At 49.9% G+C, this 19,026-nt stretch overlaps 2 protein-coding genes across 3 annotated transcripts in view; one reads left to right on the top strand and one right to left on the bottom strand.

Annotated features, from left to right (window-relative positions):
- Window positions 1-18,555, bottom strand: part of DCPS (decapping enzyme, scavenger) — a 34,379-nt gene extending 15,824 nt beyond the window's left edge. The window contains exons 1-2 of one of the 2 annotated variants that reach the window (XM_089915802.1): window positions 18,311-18,555; window positions 16,748-16,922 (exon numbers count right to left, since the gene is read on the bottom strand). In XM_089915802.1, coding sequence (XP_089771928.1) covers window positions 16,748-16,922; window positions 18,311-18,511 — 376 coding nt within the window. In that variant the 5' untranslated portion in view covers window positions 18,512-18,555. The remainder of the gene's footprint in view (window positions 1-16,747; window positions 16,923-18,310) is intronic. The other variant, XM_022556176.3, reaches the window with a different exon arrangement.
- On the top strand, window positions 1,871-2,343 carry LOC111165469 (dolichyl-diphosphooligosaccharide--protein glycosyltransferase subunit 4-like). Its single transcript, XM_022556177.3, has one exon. It carries the CDS (start codon window positions 1,971-1,973, stop codon window positions 2,082-2,084), a length of 114 nt encoding a protein of 37 aa, XP_022411885.2. The 5' UTR covers window positions 1,871-1,970; the 3' UTR covers window positions 2,085-2,343.
- Window positions 18,556-19,026: the final 471 nt, after the last annotated feature.

Raw genomic sequence — 19,026 nt, 5'->3', positions numbered from 1 at the left:
ACATCCACTTCCCTTTTTATAAAAATCTCCTCTTGATGTTACAACTCATCAGGCACAAGAGCAACAGTGTGTTCACGGAGCCTGCAGGTGCCCCGTGCAGAGCTGTGGCCTAGGAGCTCCGAGCACTGCCCTCGCCCCCTCTCTTGTGCTGGGTACCTTGTTTCCCGGGTCCATTATCTTCCTCTTTCACATGTATGTCCTCATTTTACTGAAGCAGTGCTTCTCAAGCTTTAGTGTGCATCAGAACCACCTGACTCAGGACGCCTGGGGTGCGGTCCAAGAATCTGCATTTCTAACAAGTCCCCAGATGCAGCTGCTGCCGCCGGGCCAAGGACCATACATCAAGAACCACGGCCCTGGGCTTCCCTGGTGGTGCAGTGGTTAAGAATCTGCCTGCCAATGCAGGAGACATGGGTTTGAGCCCTGGTCTGGGAAGATCCCACAGGCCATGGAGCAACTAAGCCCGTGCGCCACAACTACTGAGCCTGCGCTCTAGAGCCCGCGAGCCACAACTACTGAGCCCACGCACCTCAGCTACTGAAGCCCGCAGGCTCTAGAGCCGGTGCTCTGCAACAAGAGAAGCCTGCGCACCGCAACGAAGAATAGCCCCCTCTCGCCGCAACTAGAGAAAGCCTGCGCGCAGCAACGAAGACCCAACACAGCCAAAAATAATAAATAAATTAAAAAAAAAGAACCATGGCACTAAAGTACAAACTCAAGATGCATCCAGAGATATAGCGCAAGGAGGAACATTTAGAGACTTGGAACATCTGAAAATGTCTTTATTCTACTGTCGCACTTAATTAAGCGCTTGGCTAAAGAATTCTAGGATGGGGGCTTCCCTGGGGCTTCCCTGGTGGTGCAGTGGTTGGGAATCCGCCTGCCAACGCAGGGGACACGGGTTTGAGCCCTGGTCCGGGAAGATCCCACATGCCGCAGAGCAACTAAGCCCGTGAGCCACAACTACTGAGCCTGCGCTCTAGAGCCCGCGAGCCACAGCTACTGAGCCCATGTGCCTAGAGCCCATACTCCACAACAAGAGAAGCTGTGACAATGAGAAGACTGCGCACCACAATGAAGATTAGCCCTGGCTCGCCGCAACTAGAGAAAGCCCACGCACAGCAACAAAGACCCAATGCAGCCAAAAGTAAATAAATTAATTTTAAAAAAAAAATTCTAGGATGGATAGCAATGACCCTCCAAGTCTGAAAGCACTGCTCTGTGACCGTCTAGACTGCAATGCTGCTAAGAAGCCTGAGGTCATTCTGATCCCCAAACCTTTGTACTAACCGATTTTTTCCCCGCTGTCCCGCGTGTCCTGATGGTGCTGATGGGTCTTGGAGCGGGTTTATTTTCATCCATCGAGCTGGGTAAGTGTCAGGCCCCTTCAGTCTTGAAAATCATGTTCTTCAGTCCTGGGACTCATTTTTTTGATTATTTTCTTCCCCATTTTCTCTGCCCTTTCCTTCTGGAACACTACTTGCATATTTAACTTCTTTGATTCATCTTGTAGTTTTTTTCTCTCCCATTTTCCAGCTCTATGTCTTTCTGCTCTACTTTTCAGGAATTTTTCATCTTCTCTTCTGTTTTCATTTCTGTTGCATTTTTAAAAATATTTATTTACTTATTTGGCTGCAATGAGGTCTTAGTTGCGGCATATGGGATCTTTAGTTGTGGCATGCAGGATCTAGTTCCCTGACCAGGGATCAAACCCGGGCCCCCTGCATTAGGAGCATGGAGTCGTACCCGCTGGACCACCACGGAAGTCCCATTTCTGCCGTAGTTTTAATTTCTAGGAGCTTTACCCTTGCGAGTGCACCGCGGGAGCAGGCGAGACGCGGGGGCTAGGGAGCCCTCACCGGCCGGAAGTGGCTGTTTTGGGACTGAGCTGGCGCAGCAAACTTCCGGTCCAGGTCTCCTACTTCGAGTTAGTCCACAGAGCGTGTCGGAGCCGAGCCCTGCTGATCAGCATGATCACGGACGTGCAGCCCGCCATCTCTGCCAACATGCTGGGCGTGTCGCTCTTCCTGCTTGTCGTTCTCTATCAGTACGTGGCCGTCAACAATCCCAAGAAGCAGGAATGAAAGTGGCGCTTTCTCCGCCCCAGGGTTCCAGGACATAGTCTGAGGCGAGATGGAGGGTGTGAGGGGCCTTCACACTTCACTTCATCCCTTCTACCCATCACAACATACAAAGCAACTACACCTGGATTTTTCCAAACAACTTTTATTTCCTCAAAGTCTTCCTTAACCTTATGGAACAAGAAGCTGCCACTGAATAGGGCCCAGCATAGGGCTACTTTATTTTCTACTCCCTCCCCCCAATATAAAAATATAGATTTTTTTTGTGGTCCCCCCCCCCAAAAAATAATAAGAGCTTTAAAAAAAACTTCCTTATTGATAGTATCTTGTTCTTTTGCTTTCTATATACCATAATCTCTCTCTGAGATTATAGTCTTTGAAAATTCCTTCTCCCTGCGTAGTTTCTGTCTCCTCCAAGTCTCTTTCTTTTCCTTCCTTCCTTTTCCTTGTCCTTTCTTTTTTAACTGAGGCATTACTCAAAAGTCTGCCACCTGGTTTGTCCACTCACTCATATGTTAAGAGTAGAGCACTAAGTCGCTGGCGGCAAGCCTGCGGACACACGAGCGCTCACCTGGAGCCTCCTTTTAGGATCATCGGGCTATTCCTTTGCATGATGGAGCCCTCAAGAACTTAAGCCTTTTCTCTTGGGCTGGTCAGATTCCCCACACGATTCTTCCAGTTTCCTGTGTGGAGGTAGGAACCTGGCAGGCAGCATTCTGAGCGATGAGGAAGAGAAGCAGGTGGCTGGAGGGAAGGTGGCCAGGGGTCATCTCAACACTAAACGTGCTGACTTCCACTTAACCTTCTACGTTTTGGTACCATCACCCCACGCTCACCGGCACCTAGAATCTCTAGACCCATCTCTGGAAGGAGCAGTTACCAGTCCTGTGAAACGGGAAAGAGGATTTTGGCAGCCGTGGCTCAGATTCCCCTCGGCTGGCTCAGGTTTCCCCTCTCAGACCTGCCACGTCAGTTCCTCCTCCCTTCGCTTCCTTGGTTTGTCTCCTCTCCCTCTAGTCTTTATGGTAAAGGTAAGTCCTTTCATGCCATTTTTCGTGAGGGTTTTAAAGGAAACAGGTGGGCACTTGAACTGCCCCCTTTTAACTGGAGCCCAGGTCCCTGTCCTTCTATCTCCCTTCTAATGCTTTATTTTTCTTCTTAGCCGTTTACTGACTCTTGACCTATTTGTTATTTACGGTTCCTCTCCTCCAACTGGACATCAGCTCCTTGAGAGCAAAGACTCTGTTCTGTACACTGGGTGTACTTTGCCTGAAACAGCACCTGACACGTGTTGGGCCCTCACAATACAGTCTACAGAACACAGTATATGCCACTTTACTGATAAGAGAGTGTGTGCGTGTACAACTGCATACACATACGCACACACAGAAAAAAGTCCGAAATTCAGGACATATTCCAAGATGGGACGTTATCTCTGGGCAGTGGAGATGTGTGTAATTGTAATTTTTAAAATTAGTTGTTTTGGGTATTCATTACATTTTCTAAAACAAATATGGATCACTTCATAACAAATATATTAAAAACAGAAAAATAAGCCACCCCTTAAAACTGAAGCCCAGGGAGGTTAGTAACTTACCCAAGGTCATACAACTAGTTAAGTGGTGGGGCTGAGATTGAACCTAAGAAGTCTGACTCCTCTATGCAATAGTGCTTTCCCTGCTACAGGGCCATCCTCTTCCAGGCCTTCTCCTAAGAGATCTGTGCTGCAGCCACTTTCTCCAAGAAGCAGCCCCATCAGGTAGGAGAGACACGATTAGTTCCAACCCCTCCTGGAGACACGTAAACAGCTGTCAGCAAAACCAAAGAGCTCAGTGAGGTGCCAGAGCGATTGCAGCTGCAGACTGGGAGGTCCGGGAGGACGTCAGAGCAAGAGCCCAACAACGTGATGCTCGCTGCTTGCTGCAATGCCCCCTGGGAGTGCAGGGAAGCAGAAGCTCGCTCCCCTCAGCGCCGGGGGCCTGTCTGAGGAGCGGCCCCAGGGGGTCCGCTGAAGCCAGATGCTGGGCTGGAACAGGCTCTGGAGGGGAGCACAGAGGGATGAAGACGAGCCCGCGGACAGCCAGGAATGATGGCTGCTTCGACTTCCGTGGGTGGTACCAACCGCCCTGCCGCCCACCCACTGTGACAGTGATGGACGGTGGGGAAGGAGGGCTGGGGCAGGGTGGTCGCCGCCCTTGTGGGGCTCAGGGCAGCAGCTGTTTCTCTACAGGGATGCTGTGGCGGCAGGAACGGTCACACCAACACACCCCAGATGACAGCAGCCCCATCCACACCCGCTCCCTCTCTCCGCAGCCTGAGGAGCAGGCTGGTGTGCCCATGGCTAGCACAGAGCTCCGTCCTGCCTGTCAAGACCCTTAATTAGGGTCTCCTGAACATCCTTCTCCAACAAATAAAATCAACCCTGTCCCCCACCCAGACACGAAAGCCCAACTGCTTTCAGAGGCAGGGCTACAGACAGGAAAGAGCAGCTGCCTTTCTTGCTCTCTGCCAAAGCTAGCTTAGCCAAATCCCCAGGAAAATGCTGTTGCACATGAAACATGAAAATGCAAACCACAGACAGTCTGCTCTCCTTCCCACACACATGTTCAAACAAGCCTGCTTTCCAGCACTGCTGCTGACTTCTCCCCGATGAGGTCATCGCTACGGCCCAGCCTGTGGCTTCTGCCCTCCCTCCATTATCATGAGCTGGTTTCAACTTACCTGACCCAGATGTGCAGGCTCAGGGGAGCAGGGGAGAAGCAAGAGCAAAGCGTGAGTGGGCTGGGAGGCCCACCCCACCCTCCGTCCACAGGAGCCAAGCAGACCCCCGGGTGATGGGCTGCCAGACCCAGGCTGGCAGGGCACCCCATCAGAGCATTCCTAGAGAAGGCTGGCAAGGGGAGAGGCTGCGGGGGGGTCTCCCAGGACTTGCGTTTTCTTTCCTCCTCTTGGGGACCTCCCCCCGGCCAGACAACACCCTCCCCAGCCCTGGTGTCATAGAGATCAGGGAGCAGGCCAGAGGCTGGAAGAGGAGGCCCGGGGCAGGGTGTACACTGTCCCACGCTGCGGGACACTGAAAGTACTCAAGTGAGGCCTGAAAAGACCTCCAGATCAAGGATAAACAGGGCTGAAGGGTGTGGTCAGGATCCTACTGGAAAGAAGCTTCAGCCGCCCCACAGCAAACCTCCAAACAGCTAATTACCTGTCGCAAGGAAAGCACAGAGATGCCACTGGAGACAGAGGAGAGGGAGATGCTGATTTTAGCAAGACCCTGGCTCCGGCAGGCTCCTCAGCGCCCCCTCTCCTTGGTCCTCCGAGGCCCGGGAGGGTCAGGAGAGGGTCTGACAGGACCTGACCTGACGGCCCAGCCACAAATTCAGTGACTCTGAATGCAGCCCCAGGGGTTACATCCTTTAGGGATGGGAACTGCTGTGGCAGGACGGGAGTTGCATCTGAACAGAAGGATGAGAGCAGATATCTAACGAGATAATGGAGCTGCCATCGACAGTCCTGGCGAGACCCTAACCCCACACGCGGGAAGAAACTGTTCTGGGGCCCAGCGGACCAGACTCTAAGAGCTGTTAGACTGAACACTCAGGAGTCCCAGAAGACGGCCTCAATCTCAACTTCCGGTCTCAAGGCATCTCCTTACTTCACTCTGAAAGGAGCAAAGATGCCAAGTCTCAGGGCATCCTGCGTGTGCTGGCGCGAGGCGAGAAGGTGGAGGGCACAGGACACCCTGCCTCCCGGGGACCCACGACGACCGGAATTCTAGGCCTTCGCTCACGGAGAAGCACGGATCAGAACCAGGCCGCCCAGGCTGAAGTGGAACCAGCGCATGGGTAATCCACCCTCGCCCACTGGTCCTGAGTAAGCTGACTTTCTGCTGACTCGAGCCTTAAGACTGCCACAGGGTCTTGCTTGGTGCCTTGCCCCATCTGAGAGACTGAGAGAGTGCGTGGTGGCCACATTTCAGGAGCTCAGGATCTAGCCACTTCTAAATAGGCTCTGAACGCAACAGCTTTTCCCAGCCTCGCAGAAGCCACAAGTCTAAACAGAGAACTGAACAGAGGCCTCTGCTCCCAGCTGGTGAAGGAAGAGATGGGGGCACGGAGGAGGCCGCACCCGAGGGCTCTCGGAGCGCAGCTGGCAGGGGAGGGGCAAGCGAGGCCCGTCAGACAGCTGAGAGGAAGGCAGAACCCAGACTCTGGGACAAGAATTTTACTCTGGTGGTAGGGACCGTTCCGTCTTGAAGATTCTGCTTGCTGTTATTCCACTGTCCCTCGAAGCCCCAGAGAGGGCCCTGGCTTGCTGGTGTCAGAAGCTCTGAAGCACCCAGGGAGAAAGGTAGACAGAAATCTGCCATCTTTAGGCGGGCTCTGCTGATGAAGAGAGACTCCTGTGGGCTGGCTCGCCTTTCCCCTGCCCCATTAAAGAAGCCCCATGTCAAAGCCCAGCTAGCTGAGTCCACTCCGCAGCTCTGTCCACACCGCTGTCCTCACGGGGAACAACCTGCCTTCACGTCTCCAGGTGTGGGAGGAGCTAACTGTGCACGGCCCACCCCGCCAACTCCCAGCATCACCCCTCCACGGCCACACACTCTTGACCAGTATCTCCCAGGTATGTCTGTGCAGCTAAGTGTAAATCTCCAGAGTTTGGGGTCTGCGTATTTGGGGGTACACAGCGTTGTTGATGAACTGACAAGCCCCATGCAATGAGGGTCATTCAGGCTGTGAAGTAGGGACGTAGCCAGAGGCCCCAGTCCAGGCTAATCTTTTGGGCTGCTTCTTTGTTTGGTTTGCTGGGGGTGAGGTTAACGTCCTAAAAAATCTCTAGCAGAGCATTGCATGATTATATTCTCAAACAATTCAGAAGTCTAACCCCTAATCCTTCTCATTGGCGTAAACACCAATAATAGCTCGGTGCTCATTATTCCAGTCTTTTCTTGAATGAATTTACATATACACGAACACATGTACATAGAAATCTATTTTTTAAGCACAAGAGGGATGGGTCTTTAGGGGTTATCTGTGACCTCAGAGATCTCCCATGACAGTCCATACAGACCTCCTCCCTCCTTTGTAACAATTGCGTTGTAGCCTAGGCTGCGTACGCACCATGCCTATTAACCCTTCACACACACAGGGTCACTCAGGTTGGTTTTGGTTTTATTTTTCATTTTTTCTATCACAAATGATGCTGCAGTGGACATTCTGGCCCCTCTTTGTGACGTGCATGAGTGACTGTCTAAGTCGGACACCTAGAAGTAGAAACACTAGGTCAGAGGGACACAGGTTTCAATATCTCATGGATCTGGCCATGTCTGACACCCCACCCACTGTGCATGAGCACCTAGGACTCGCTCTGTGCAAGGGAGTTTGGGAGAAACGAGGTGTCTGTCTCAGCTCACCAACACTGGCTCCATCTGGGCACAGTCTCAATGGGGTAACTTCTCTATGGCCTAAGCTCCCTACACCTACAGAGCCCCACCCAGCATACTGAGACATATGTGGAAGGTCCCCTTCTCCTATTTAATAGTGACTCTCAGGCCGTTTCAAAAACCCACACAATGGCACCACAGGAACCAGAAGAGGATGTGGGCTCTAAACAAGCAGGGACAGAGGACAGGATGGGAAACGATGCTGGAGACTGGGACCAACTAAAGGCCCCCTCTAGAGAAGAGCTGTACCAACTGGCTCCATCCATTGCCTACCTTCATCCTAGGGGCAGGCACTTAACGCAGATGAAAACAGAGGAATGTGCTCCAAAGATATTAATCCTTGGGCTGGAGCAGGCGTAGGAAAACTCTTTTTAGTTTTCTTTTCTTTTTTTTTTTTTAAACAACTCTTGAAAAATGTAAAAACCATTCTTATCTCATGGGCCATACACAAGGAAGCAGGCCAGATCTGGCCCATGAGCCATGGTGGACAAGAGAGCACGCAGGCTCCGGAGCACACACTGCTCAAACTGCACACTCAGGGAAGGCCAGATGGCCGACAAGCCCCACTCCCCCCCCCCCGTCTGCACAGCACTGGGCAGCTACCCACCCAACAGGGGCCTATTGTGGAAACAGACCTACCTATCAGCTCACTAGACTGTCAGCCTGGTTCTTCATTTTTAAATACAAATGAAGCAGGAATTCCCTGGCAGTCCAGTGGTTAGGACTCTGTGCTTTTGCTGCGGAGGGCGCAGGTTCGATTCCTGGTCGGGGAACTAAGATCCCACAAGCCACATGGTACGGCCAAAAAACATTTTTTTAATAAAATAAATACAAATGAACTAACATTCACCAGACACTGAGGGAAAAATAGCTGAGGGAAAAAAGAATGACCAAAATAAACAACCAGAACCAGATCCCAGAGGAAACGGGATCACTTAAGGGTCAGGAGATAATTTTTAAAACAATTCTAATTAGTGTGTCAGAGAAAGTCAACCCAGTTTTGGCCTCTGTGAAGCAAGAGCAACACGCTATGAAAATGAAATAATCAGAGGACCAGAAGAAAGAAAATTAAAATGGTGGCTCCCAAATGAAAACCTGCTCTAGGAGGTCTGGAGGACAACGTCAAGACCATCTACCAGTCTACAGAAAGAAAAGACAGATGGGAAAAGGAAGAGAACAGAAACAGCACATGGGACTGAAACCGTGCACCTCAGATTGGGACTTGAACCCACGTGGCCGGGACTCAAACCCAGCCAAAACCCACGGTCTTCCAACTGAGATCACACACCTGCTTTCAGGACTTAAGGAAGCTCAGGTTCTTGATGTCTCATCACAGAAAGAATTCAGTGAGAGAAAAGTGATAGGTAAGAAGTGGATTTATTTAGAGAGAAACACACTCCACAGACAGAGTGTGGGCCATCTCAGAAGGTGAGAAAGGCACCAGGGTATGGGGCTGTCAGTTTTTACAGGGGTGGGTGATTTCATAGGCTAATGAGTGGGAGGAGTATTCCAGCTATTTAGGGAAGAGGCGGGGATTTCCAGGGATGGGGCCACCGCCCACTTTTTGATCCTTACGGATCCTTGGAACTGTCATGGCGCCTGTGGGTGTGTCATTTAGCTTGCTGATGTGTTACGGTGAGTGTATACTAAGGCTCAAGGTCTAGTGGAAGTTGACTTGTCTGCCATCTTGGACCCATTTCGTTCTAATCAGTTTATGTCATGTCCTCGGGCTATATCATTCTTTCAAAGGCTGTGCCCTGCCCCCTTCCCTCCTGTTTCAGGACCAATATAGGAAGTCTAACAACTAATAGGATTTCCAGTAAGAGGAAATAAAGGAAACAGAGAGAAGGAAATTATCAAAGAAATAATAGAAAAAATATTCAGAGTGAAAGGCTAACATAAGACTTTAAATTGAAAGGGTCCAAAAGTACCCAGCAGAGTGAATGAAAAAAAAAAAAAATCCAACCTAGACACAGCATTACAAAACCCCACTACACTAAAGATAGAAGACATCTTATATGCTTCCAGAGAAGGAAACTAACAGAGCAAACAAATGACAACAAAAAGCGAAGTTAGCTACAGAGAAATGAGAATTAAACTGGCATTGGATATCTTATTAGCAACAATGCTTTATTTAAGAGATCAATGCCTTTAATATTGGGAGGGGAAATAAATTTAAATTCTGTATTCAGTCAAATCATAAATTAAAAGTGAGGGCAGGGACTTCCCTGGTGGTTCACTGGTTAGGACTCCGCACTCTCACCGCCAAGGGCCTCGGTTCAACCCCTGGTTGGGGAACTAAGATCCCCACAAGCCACGTGGTGTGGCCAAAAAAAAAAAAAAGTGAGGGCAAAACAAAAGATTCAAAGTTTTCCTCTCATTTATTCTTTCTGAGGAAGTACTTAAGAATGTACTTCAGCTAAACAAGAGTAAAACAAGAAAGAAAAAGACACAGAAGACAGTGGATCTAACCCAGGAAAGCAGCTGTGGAAGGGAAGTCTGTTGGGAGCTCAAGGCACGCCTTAAGAATCAGCTCTCCAGATCGGAGCGAAAAGAGAAGAGCATTTTGGAAACAGTGTTTCCGGAAGGAAGGAAGGAAATACATAACAAATTATTAATGTAAATGACTAGGTAAATTCAAAAACAGAGTACAGGTCCTCCTCACCTTATGATGAGGTTACACGCAGATAAACCCATCCTATGTCGAAAATGCATTTACTACACCTAACCTACACCATACCTCAGTCTAGCCTACCCCGAACGCGCTCAGAACACTAACGTTAGCCTACAGCTGGGCACCACCATCTAACACAAAGCCTATTTTATAATAAAGTGTCGCTATCTCACGTAATTGAATACTGTACTGAATGTGAAAAACAGAATGGCTGTCCGGGTACAGAATGGTTGTAAGTGGTTTGCCCTCGTGATCTCAGGGCTGCCTGGGAGTTGTGAAATACAAGTACAGTACAGCTGACAGAGAAGCTGGGGGACAGCAAAGGACAGAAGAGGTGCTGGGAAGGGAAGGCCGGAGGCTTCTCACCGATACTCTCCCCCAGCACAGTGATACAACCTATAGTACATGGAATAAGGACTAAAGATTTCGATATATTTAGGATTCCAAAGGCAATTAAGAAAAAAACCCTGGAAATAATAATATAAACATCAAAAATTGGGAGGAGGAGGGAGGGAGGGAGGGTGAGGAAAATGTAAAGGAGCTAAGACTTTCATCTTCCACTGTGGGAAACTGATAATGTCAAAATTGATAAATCAAGAAAGAGTTGCATAAGCATATTACCCAGTTAAGTGTCTAGAAGAAATCACCAGAAGCACTAAGCCCAGAAATTGTCTTAATGGTAGTTACTTCTGGAAGGCAGAACCAGGGTGGGCCAGACAGGCCAGAGCCTGTCTCTACTTGACCGTGTGACTGCACGACTTTGATAAATGCCCCAGCCTACCCCAGACATTCTTATTCAGTAGGTCCAGACTCTGTATTCAAGAAAGCTCCTCAAGCAATTCTGATGACTAACCTCTGCATCCCATTCAGAGCTGAGAAATGATGATTTTATGACCTCATCTGATACCGAAGCCCCCTGAGGTAGGCTAGTCGGCTACTCGATTCCTCATTTCTCATTCAGAGAAACTGAGTCTCAGAGCAATTCCGTGATGTGGCCCTGAGCCTGGGGTACTTGTCGTGTTGGGTGACGCTGGCGCCCTTCCCCACCCTGCTCTGGTGCTGTCCTGGCCGAGACCTGTCTGGCAAGGCTTCCCCTGCTGGTCACGGTTCAAACTGCACTTGTCCTTCAGCTCAGCTGTGCCGGGAGGGCTGCGGAGGACACCCGAGGGGACGGGGTGAGAGGCCTGTGCCAGTCTGTGCTGAAGCGCAGCCACGGAGCCTGGCACCGGCCCTGTCCTCCAGTCGTTGGAGGAGGCCACATGCCACCCTCCCTCTGCCCACTGGCACTGTCCCGAGTGGGCACCGCACAGCACGGGGCTCCCTCGTCCGCAGAAGGCAGAACAGAAACAAAAGTCTGCTAGTGCCCCAGACCCAGAGGAAGGCAGGAAGCCTTAATCAAACACTTTTACTTGCAGCAACAGTGACTAGAAACCAAACTTGAGAATGAGGGCAGAGCCCTACAATGCACCTGGGGAATATTCTTAGTTCTTCCAAGGACTTGCCAGTTTTTCTTAATTTTTAATTGGGAAATATACTGTAAATATTAAATGTGTGTGTGTGTGTGTGTGTGTGTGTATATATATATATAAAACACATATATATGTATATATATACACACACACATTTTACATGCACACATATACACACATATATACACACACATATGTACATAAATATAAAATATATACTGTTTAAAGACCTAAAATAAAAGAACATCCATGCATGGAGCACACAGCCCAAGAAACAAATATTACCCGAAGTCTCTGCCCTGCCCCGCCAGGGATAACTACTTTGCTGAGTTGGGGGTTAATCATTTCTCTTTTTGTCTTCCTAGTTTCATGAGGCATGAATGCATCCCCAAGCAGTGTATTGTTTAGTTCTGCTTGTTTTTCAACGTGATCTAATCGGAATCAAGGAATCACACGGTGAGTATTTTATGTCTTGCTTTTCCGGCTCTATGCGTGTAGAGCCTTCCTTCCTGATGTGTGTAGCTGGGTGGAGAAGTAGTCCAGTGCAGGATTTACTTACTTACTCTTATTGTTAGTTGTTATCTGGACTGTTTTTAGTTTTTTCTATGCTGCCAGGAAAACTCTAATGGGAGTGGCTGGCCTTTTAAAATGCCCCTCCTCCAGAGCCCCAGGTTTTGCCTCTGTACAGAATACCGGGCCTGTAGCTAGATAGCTAGAGCTCTGGGAGTTCCCTGCAACTATGAGAAGATGGGATTCCCAGGGGTCCCTCTACTCCCTGGCCCGGCCTCACTCACACACAGAAGACTTCTGCTCTGAACCTGAGATTCCACACCCCTGCTCTAACAGCAGGGAAAACAATGGCCTTTTCAGAGGCAGTCCGGATTTCTGAGTCACACCCCTCTCCCTACTACCTGCCCCCTTCTTCCCCAGGTAAGAGAACAGAGTTCTCAATGAAAGGGCTCCATTGATGGGCCACAGGGCGTGAAAGCGTGAGAGCCGGAGCAGGAGGGGACCAGGCTCTGCCCTGCCATCTGGCCCACAGGGTCCTCACATTTGCCACATGGCTACAGGGGGAACAAAGGAAACCGGACCGTGGTCAGGGCCAGGCGTGTTTCCCTCTGTTACATATATTGCTCCATTTAAGGCTCATATAACTTTAAAGGTGGAAAAACAACAACAAAAGATGACTAACACTTCTGAGTACACGCCATATGCCACTGTGCTAAGTGCTTTAGATACCTTATCCCAGTGGGTCATAGCCCATGACAGTGGTGAGGAAATTAATTTAGGAGGTTAAGACCAGCATCTAAACAAAAGGAAACAGACAAGACTGGAATGAAGATGAGAATACTAGAGCGTGTCCCATAAACTAAGGGTAAGTACTGTTTTGTGAATTCTTTCTGTACCTTATATTCACATATATTTATCTCCCTGCACTGGGTCACAATGTAAACTATATATCTCTCACTGTGGATAGAGGCTAAAAAATCTCAGAACACCCTTTCTTGTCTCATTTATTTCATAACCATCCTGACGTAGGTTCAGTTACTAACCTAATTTAACAAGGAAATAACTGCAGCTACTTCCTCGGCTTCATCTGGGCCACACAGCTCGGTCACCAACCACCCACCAGCCTCCCGCTGCTCTGTTTCTCTTTCCTCCCCCAGAACACGTGCTGCAGCCTCAGCCCAGGGCATTCTCCCCGCCCCTCTCACCAGCTCTTTGCACAGCTGGTTCCTTTCCATCCTTCAGGCCTCAGCTTGGGGGTCGTGTCCACATAGCCCTGGTCCCCAGCCTGAGCAGCCCCTCTCCTGTTCACGGCCGTGTCGACGTGTCTCCTTGTTGCCGTCTGACTTCCCCACTACGACTCCAAAGGAGGTAACGTCTGATGCCCTCGCCTGTGTGTACCTGGCAGCAGGCACTCCCTAATCTGTTGGTTGAATACAGACACTCAAGTTCTCACAATTGGTAAATGGCAAAGCCAGGATCCCAGCCGGGAGAGGGCGGACCCCTTGACCCCTGCACTATATATGAAAACTACGAAACAGCACCAGTAAGTGTTAGCGCTTGGCTGGGTCGGACTCCGACGTCTGTGCTCTATTAGGTCAATGGGGTAGGGGGGCCATGAGGGCCTCGCTGAACAGCCTTTTGTGGTCGGCTGAGAACTTGGAAGGGATAAGTGAGGAGACAGCAAAACCTCAGGCTAGAAGAGAAGAAGTCTGCCAAAGAACAGAGAAATACCAGAAGAAGTCCTCAGAGCAGCCAGCTGAGAAATGAGCTGGTGACTGGGATTGGAGAGGCGGGGCCGAGAAGCCTGAGGACCAAGGCCAAAGGAATAACCTGGCCGTGCTGCCACCTCGTGGCTGTGGAATGCTTGGCCCACAGGAAAAAAAAGAGAGGTGGGCTGGTCTGTGGGTTCATTCTTCAGGGGTCATTTACTGAACACCTGATGCAGGCCTGGCTGCTGGGGCCTGGAAATGAGTCTGACACGGCTCCAACGTCCAAGGACCGCTGTTCCCTACATCCGGGCAGTGACCCAACCCTGAGAGGTTTACTTCCCTCTTTTCACAGTAGCTTGTGGGGTGCCCCCTCCCCAAAACAAGACTGAGAGGGCAGAGATGACCTCTCATTCATCTCTGGAGCTCCAGCACCCAGCACAGGGCCCAACACATCAGAACAGTTACAGTGGCTACAATTTAATAGGTGCTAAGTGCTTCTAAAGACAGCACATCAGTTCCCACATTTTACCTCTGAGGTACTTACGAGATCACCAAATGGAGATGTCAAGTCAGTGTTTATTTCAGTATGAGCCTGGGGTTCTTGGAGAGGTCAGAGATGGGGAAATAAATGTGAACATCACCCACAGATGTGTTCAAAGACCAGGACCTCTCAACGAGTTTCGTGTGCATGTGACTCACCTGGGGTTTTTGCTAAAATGCATATTCTGATTCTGCGGTCCGGAGCAGGCTCTGAGAGTCTGCATTTCTAACAAGCTGTCAGGCGATACCAATGTTGTTGGTCCACAGACCACACTGTGAGTGGGAAAAATCTGGAACAGAAGTTGACAAACTATGGCCAGAAGGTCAAATCCAGCCTATGGCCTGTTTTCCTACATCCAGCAAGATAAGAGCAGTACTTTTATTTTTAAAAAGGTTAAAAAAGAAAAGAATATGTGACAGAGACCACTAGTAGCTCACAAAGCCTAATATATTTATCTCTGGTCCTTGACGGAAAAGGTCTGCCAACCCCTGATCTGGTATGTCATCCAGGGACAGGAGGCACAGCGAGATGAGAGAGGGATGAGGGGGGAGCCCTGAGCCAGGCTGTTATGACTTCCACGTTGCCATGCCTAGTTTCAGTAGGAAAAATAAGAATATAATGCACTGTTTGTGCGCTTATGCTAAAAAGACAGTGAGCCCTGGAACAGGTGAGCTAAAACCTGAGGCTCCCAGGTAGGAGTGTACAGCACTGGGGAAGAGGTGCAGACATCTTCGGGGCTGAATGGGGACGAACACCTGTCACCTTGATAATCCACTGCCTCTTTCAGCGCTTATCCTGGAAAAAAATGACAAAAATAGAAGGACGGGGCAGTAGCCACCACCCACTGTGTGCAGCACCACAGAAGTACATGTGCTGAAAAAAATAATATGAAAGGGAGTTCTACAGGGTTGCTCTGTGGAGCAAAACCTTCTGAATTTTGGATGAGGGTGGGGAGGGTGGACAGAGAAAAGGGTAAGGCAAGGGCAAGGGGTGCAGCAGAATAACAGCTCCAGAGCCTATAGTTTGGGGGCTGCCCCACGTCGTGTTTGACTACAGTGTTTGGCTACTGTCATGCTTCGTCACGCTGTGTTGATGACTATGTCTGCTTAAATGTCAGTGCCTGAGAAAGCAAATACAGCCGTCCATTTCCGTCAACGGGAACCGATCAATCTGGCCCTCTTTCAACAAAGGACCGGGCTCTTTTGCTTCCAGCCGTGAAAAGTTTGCTTGTCTCACATCAAGCATTCACATATATTTCCGAAGGACAACAAGAGAACCCTTTCTCGGGGGTGCAGAAAAGACTAAGTCTATCCAAAAGACTGTGGCAGGATATCTGTAAAGCCAAACTGTTCTTAAATGCTGGAGGACAAATAAAGACAGAAGGATATTATAAAACTGTCCTGGGCTGCAAAGCACATTCCAGAATTTCCTGGTTGGAAGGAACCTTCAAGGTCAACCAGGCTGCCTCATGCTTCCCACGAAGCTGCCTCCTGAATCTAACCGTCTAAAGGAGAAAAGCTCACATCGCGTCTGGCTTTAGGCACGGAATATTCTTCTTCTTCCACTTCTTAATAAATTAAAAAAATACTTGCAATCAAAACCAAATCACTGCCTTTTAACCCACAAACTCCTGCCCTTCTCAAGTCCTTCCTCAATCACACTGTCTCCCCCCTAGAAAGTGAGTTCCTTCAGGGAACTAACTGATCTTGCGGCACCCAGCACACTGCTCATTCCACAGCCGCGTGGTGAGCAAGTCCTCAGTCGACTAAAAAGATCTGTTTTTCTGCCACCTTTTTGCTGTGTGATCTTAGACACACAGCATTAACCTTCCCAAATCGCATTTTCCTCACCTGTAAAGTCCTATCACGATAGGGCTATTTTGAAGACTAAATACAATGACACGTGTAGAGTACTTAGAATGGTGGCTAGCACAACAGTAAGGGTTTAATAAGTGCTGACAATCATTATTACTCAATTAGTAGATGAAACCGTTCTATCCTATGAATCACACTCTCACCCCAAAACACATCACACCAGAACTGGGTTTCTCAACCTCGGCACCATTGCCATTTCTTTGTTGTGGAGGCCCATCCTGTGTTTTGTAGGATATTTAGCAGCATCTCTGGTCTCCACCTTCTAGGTACCAGCAGCACCCCACCTCCCCAGATCTGACAGCCAAAAATGTCTTCAGAGATTGCTTCTTCCTCCATAGGGAACCACTGCACTAGAATATGCAAATCAGTTGTGGAGTGGTCACCACACCCCCTAATCCCCCACCATCCCACTCTCCCCACAGGCAGCCACCTCCACCCCACGTGCTCACCACTCAGTTGCCTTGGAGGGAACAGGTGATAGGTGCTGTAGATATCATTGGAGAACTGCAGCTGGAGCTCAGGGCTGCCCTTCAGGAGCTGGGCAACGTGGTCCACCTGAAATGGTGTCTTCTCCAGGATCACAATGGCATCCTCTCCGTCCCCATCCCCAGAAGCCTCATTAACCTGTGGGTGAGACACCATCAGTGGGCCCAGGGGCAGAACCACAAGTGAGGCCTGGAGAGCAAAGGTAAAAGATGTAAAAGCTCCCAGGGCCTCTGCAATCCCAACACCTGGGATTTCCTTCCCTGCAGTCTTCCCTCTGGGGAAGTCTAGCCGATAGCGCCCATGTTTCTTCTCCCAGAGAAGGCATCTCATCAACCCAAATCCTTGTGGCAGCTCTCACATCCTCCTTCTAAACGATGCAAAGCTTCTCAGCTGTCTTCTATTTTAGGCTCACAAGGCCTCTGTCAAATTCTCCCCATTTTACAGACGAAGAAACTGAGGTCCAGAGAAGACTGCTTGCCCAAAGTCACACGAACAGTCAATGTTGAAACAGAAACTAGAATCTGGGTATCCCAACAGGCTTCTAGGTCAAAGGTTCTCATGGCTAAACTCTCCAGCAGGTGCTGCAGACTGAAGACAGGTAGGGGTGAGAGAACCAGACAGAACCTTGTAAAAAACAAGTTTCGGGGACTTCCCTGTCAGTCCAGTGGTTAAGACTCCACGCTTCCAATGCAGGGGGCGTGGGTTCAATCCCTGGTCTGGGAACTAGGATCCAGCACCGCCAAAAAAACAGAGAGAGACACAGAGAGGCATGGAAGCCTCGGCCAGGTCCCCCTGATGCTCTCAAAAGTGAGAGCTCCTGCCAGGAGTTCTGGAGAACCCTTGGCCAGCGTCCTCACTAGTTCTTGAGGTGGCCTCCAGTCTCTCCTCAGCCCCTGCTGGAAAGCTGAGCACATGGCATTAGAGGCATTGGTGTCTGCCTACCTGAAGATACTCTGCTCTCCTGAAGACCAAGGATGGTAACTTTCATCACTACGTCCCCCGCACCCGGCTCAGTGCTGGACTGTCAGAGCGTGATATGTGGAACTGAATCACCAATTTAATAAACTGTCTCCTCGGCTGGGGCTGGAGTTCTTTATAGCAAGGATCAGACCTCCCAGTCTCTATGTCCCTACCTGGGGCCTGGATGAGCAAGACCGTCCGGCAACACTTGCTGGGTTCCTAGCAACTTACAGGTTTAATGAATGACTGATGACTGCTTAGGGACTTCAACATGTGATTATGAATCGGCAATACACTCTACAAATGTTAGTTTTTTTTAGTAAAAGAGGAATTAGGAAAATTAGCCCTACGCGTGTTAATTCCCTTAATTTCACAGGTAGTCTTGCCTCCTCCACGAACTAACCCCCCTGCATTTTAGTGCACTCTGCCTTCCCCGCTCCCCACCGAGGAATGTGCTTGGTATTTTCCGAAGAATCTAAAAAAAGAAAAAAAAAAAAAGTCCGCCTCCGAGGCGACGATTGGGTCACTCCTTCCCGCATCCCCTCCCCAAGGCTGCCTAATGGTACCTTCCCGTGTAGGAAAATGATTTTGTCCCGCGCAGACTCCCTCAGCACTTTTTTCACTCTAAAGCCGGAGAAAGGTAAGCGGACAGGGGCAGAGGTACCATTCCCAACGCCCGCTTCTTTCCCCTCTGTGCTGAGCGCCTCCGCCTCCTCGTCATCCACTTCGCGCTTCCTCTTGTTGGGCTGCGGCACTGTGTCCGCCATGCTGCCCGGCGGGAGGTGTGCGCCTGCGCGAACCCGGCCTCTGCCCCGCCCCTCCCGGCCGCCTCCTCCCACCTCAGCCAAGGGGCGGTGACTACAACTCCCGACGTGGTCCGCGCCGGAGGCCGCATCCCTTCCGGCCTTAGGGAGCCTCGGAGCGCTGATCACTGGGATGCACCCGGAACGAGCGTTTTAATTCAAGTTACCACCCCTTGGTCTCCTGGTGCTAGCCGGCCGGAGTGGAGGCCGGTGCTGAGGGCAGCGAGAAGGCAACAAGTCCCTAAAGAGGCGGGCTAGAGAGGCTGCAGGGGAGAGGGCTGCCCCAGCCTCCCAGGGGCAGGAGCCAAAAGATGCCGTTTGGACTCAATGCGTTGACACTTTGGTTGAATGCACATTTTAATCAGAATTACACCCACATTGATTAGAGCGGAAGGGATGTTTCAGAAATAAATCTGTTGAGCCAATCTATTTCTTGGTCAATTTGTTTTTAGAGCGAGCCCTTAAATCATTTCCAGTTT

Source organism: Delphinapterus leucas, chromosome 7, assembly GCF_059928025.1.
Source record: "Delphinapterus leucas isolate spDelLeu-1000000601 "Yukka" chromosome 7, BTC_Dleu_Yukka2, whole genome shotgun sequence".
Taxonomy (NCBI): domain Eukaryota; kingdom Metazoa; phylum Chordata; class Mammalia; order Artiodactyla; family Monodontidae; genus Delphinapterus; species Delphinapterus leucas.
This window is presented reverse-complemented; position numbering and strand designations above follow the sequence as displayed.

Coding starts and splice junctions, on each gene's coding strand:
- LOC111165469 (XM_022556177.3), top strand. CDS start 1,971: ATGATCACGGACGTGCAGCCCGCCATCTCTGCCAACATGCTGGGCGTG.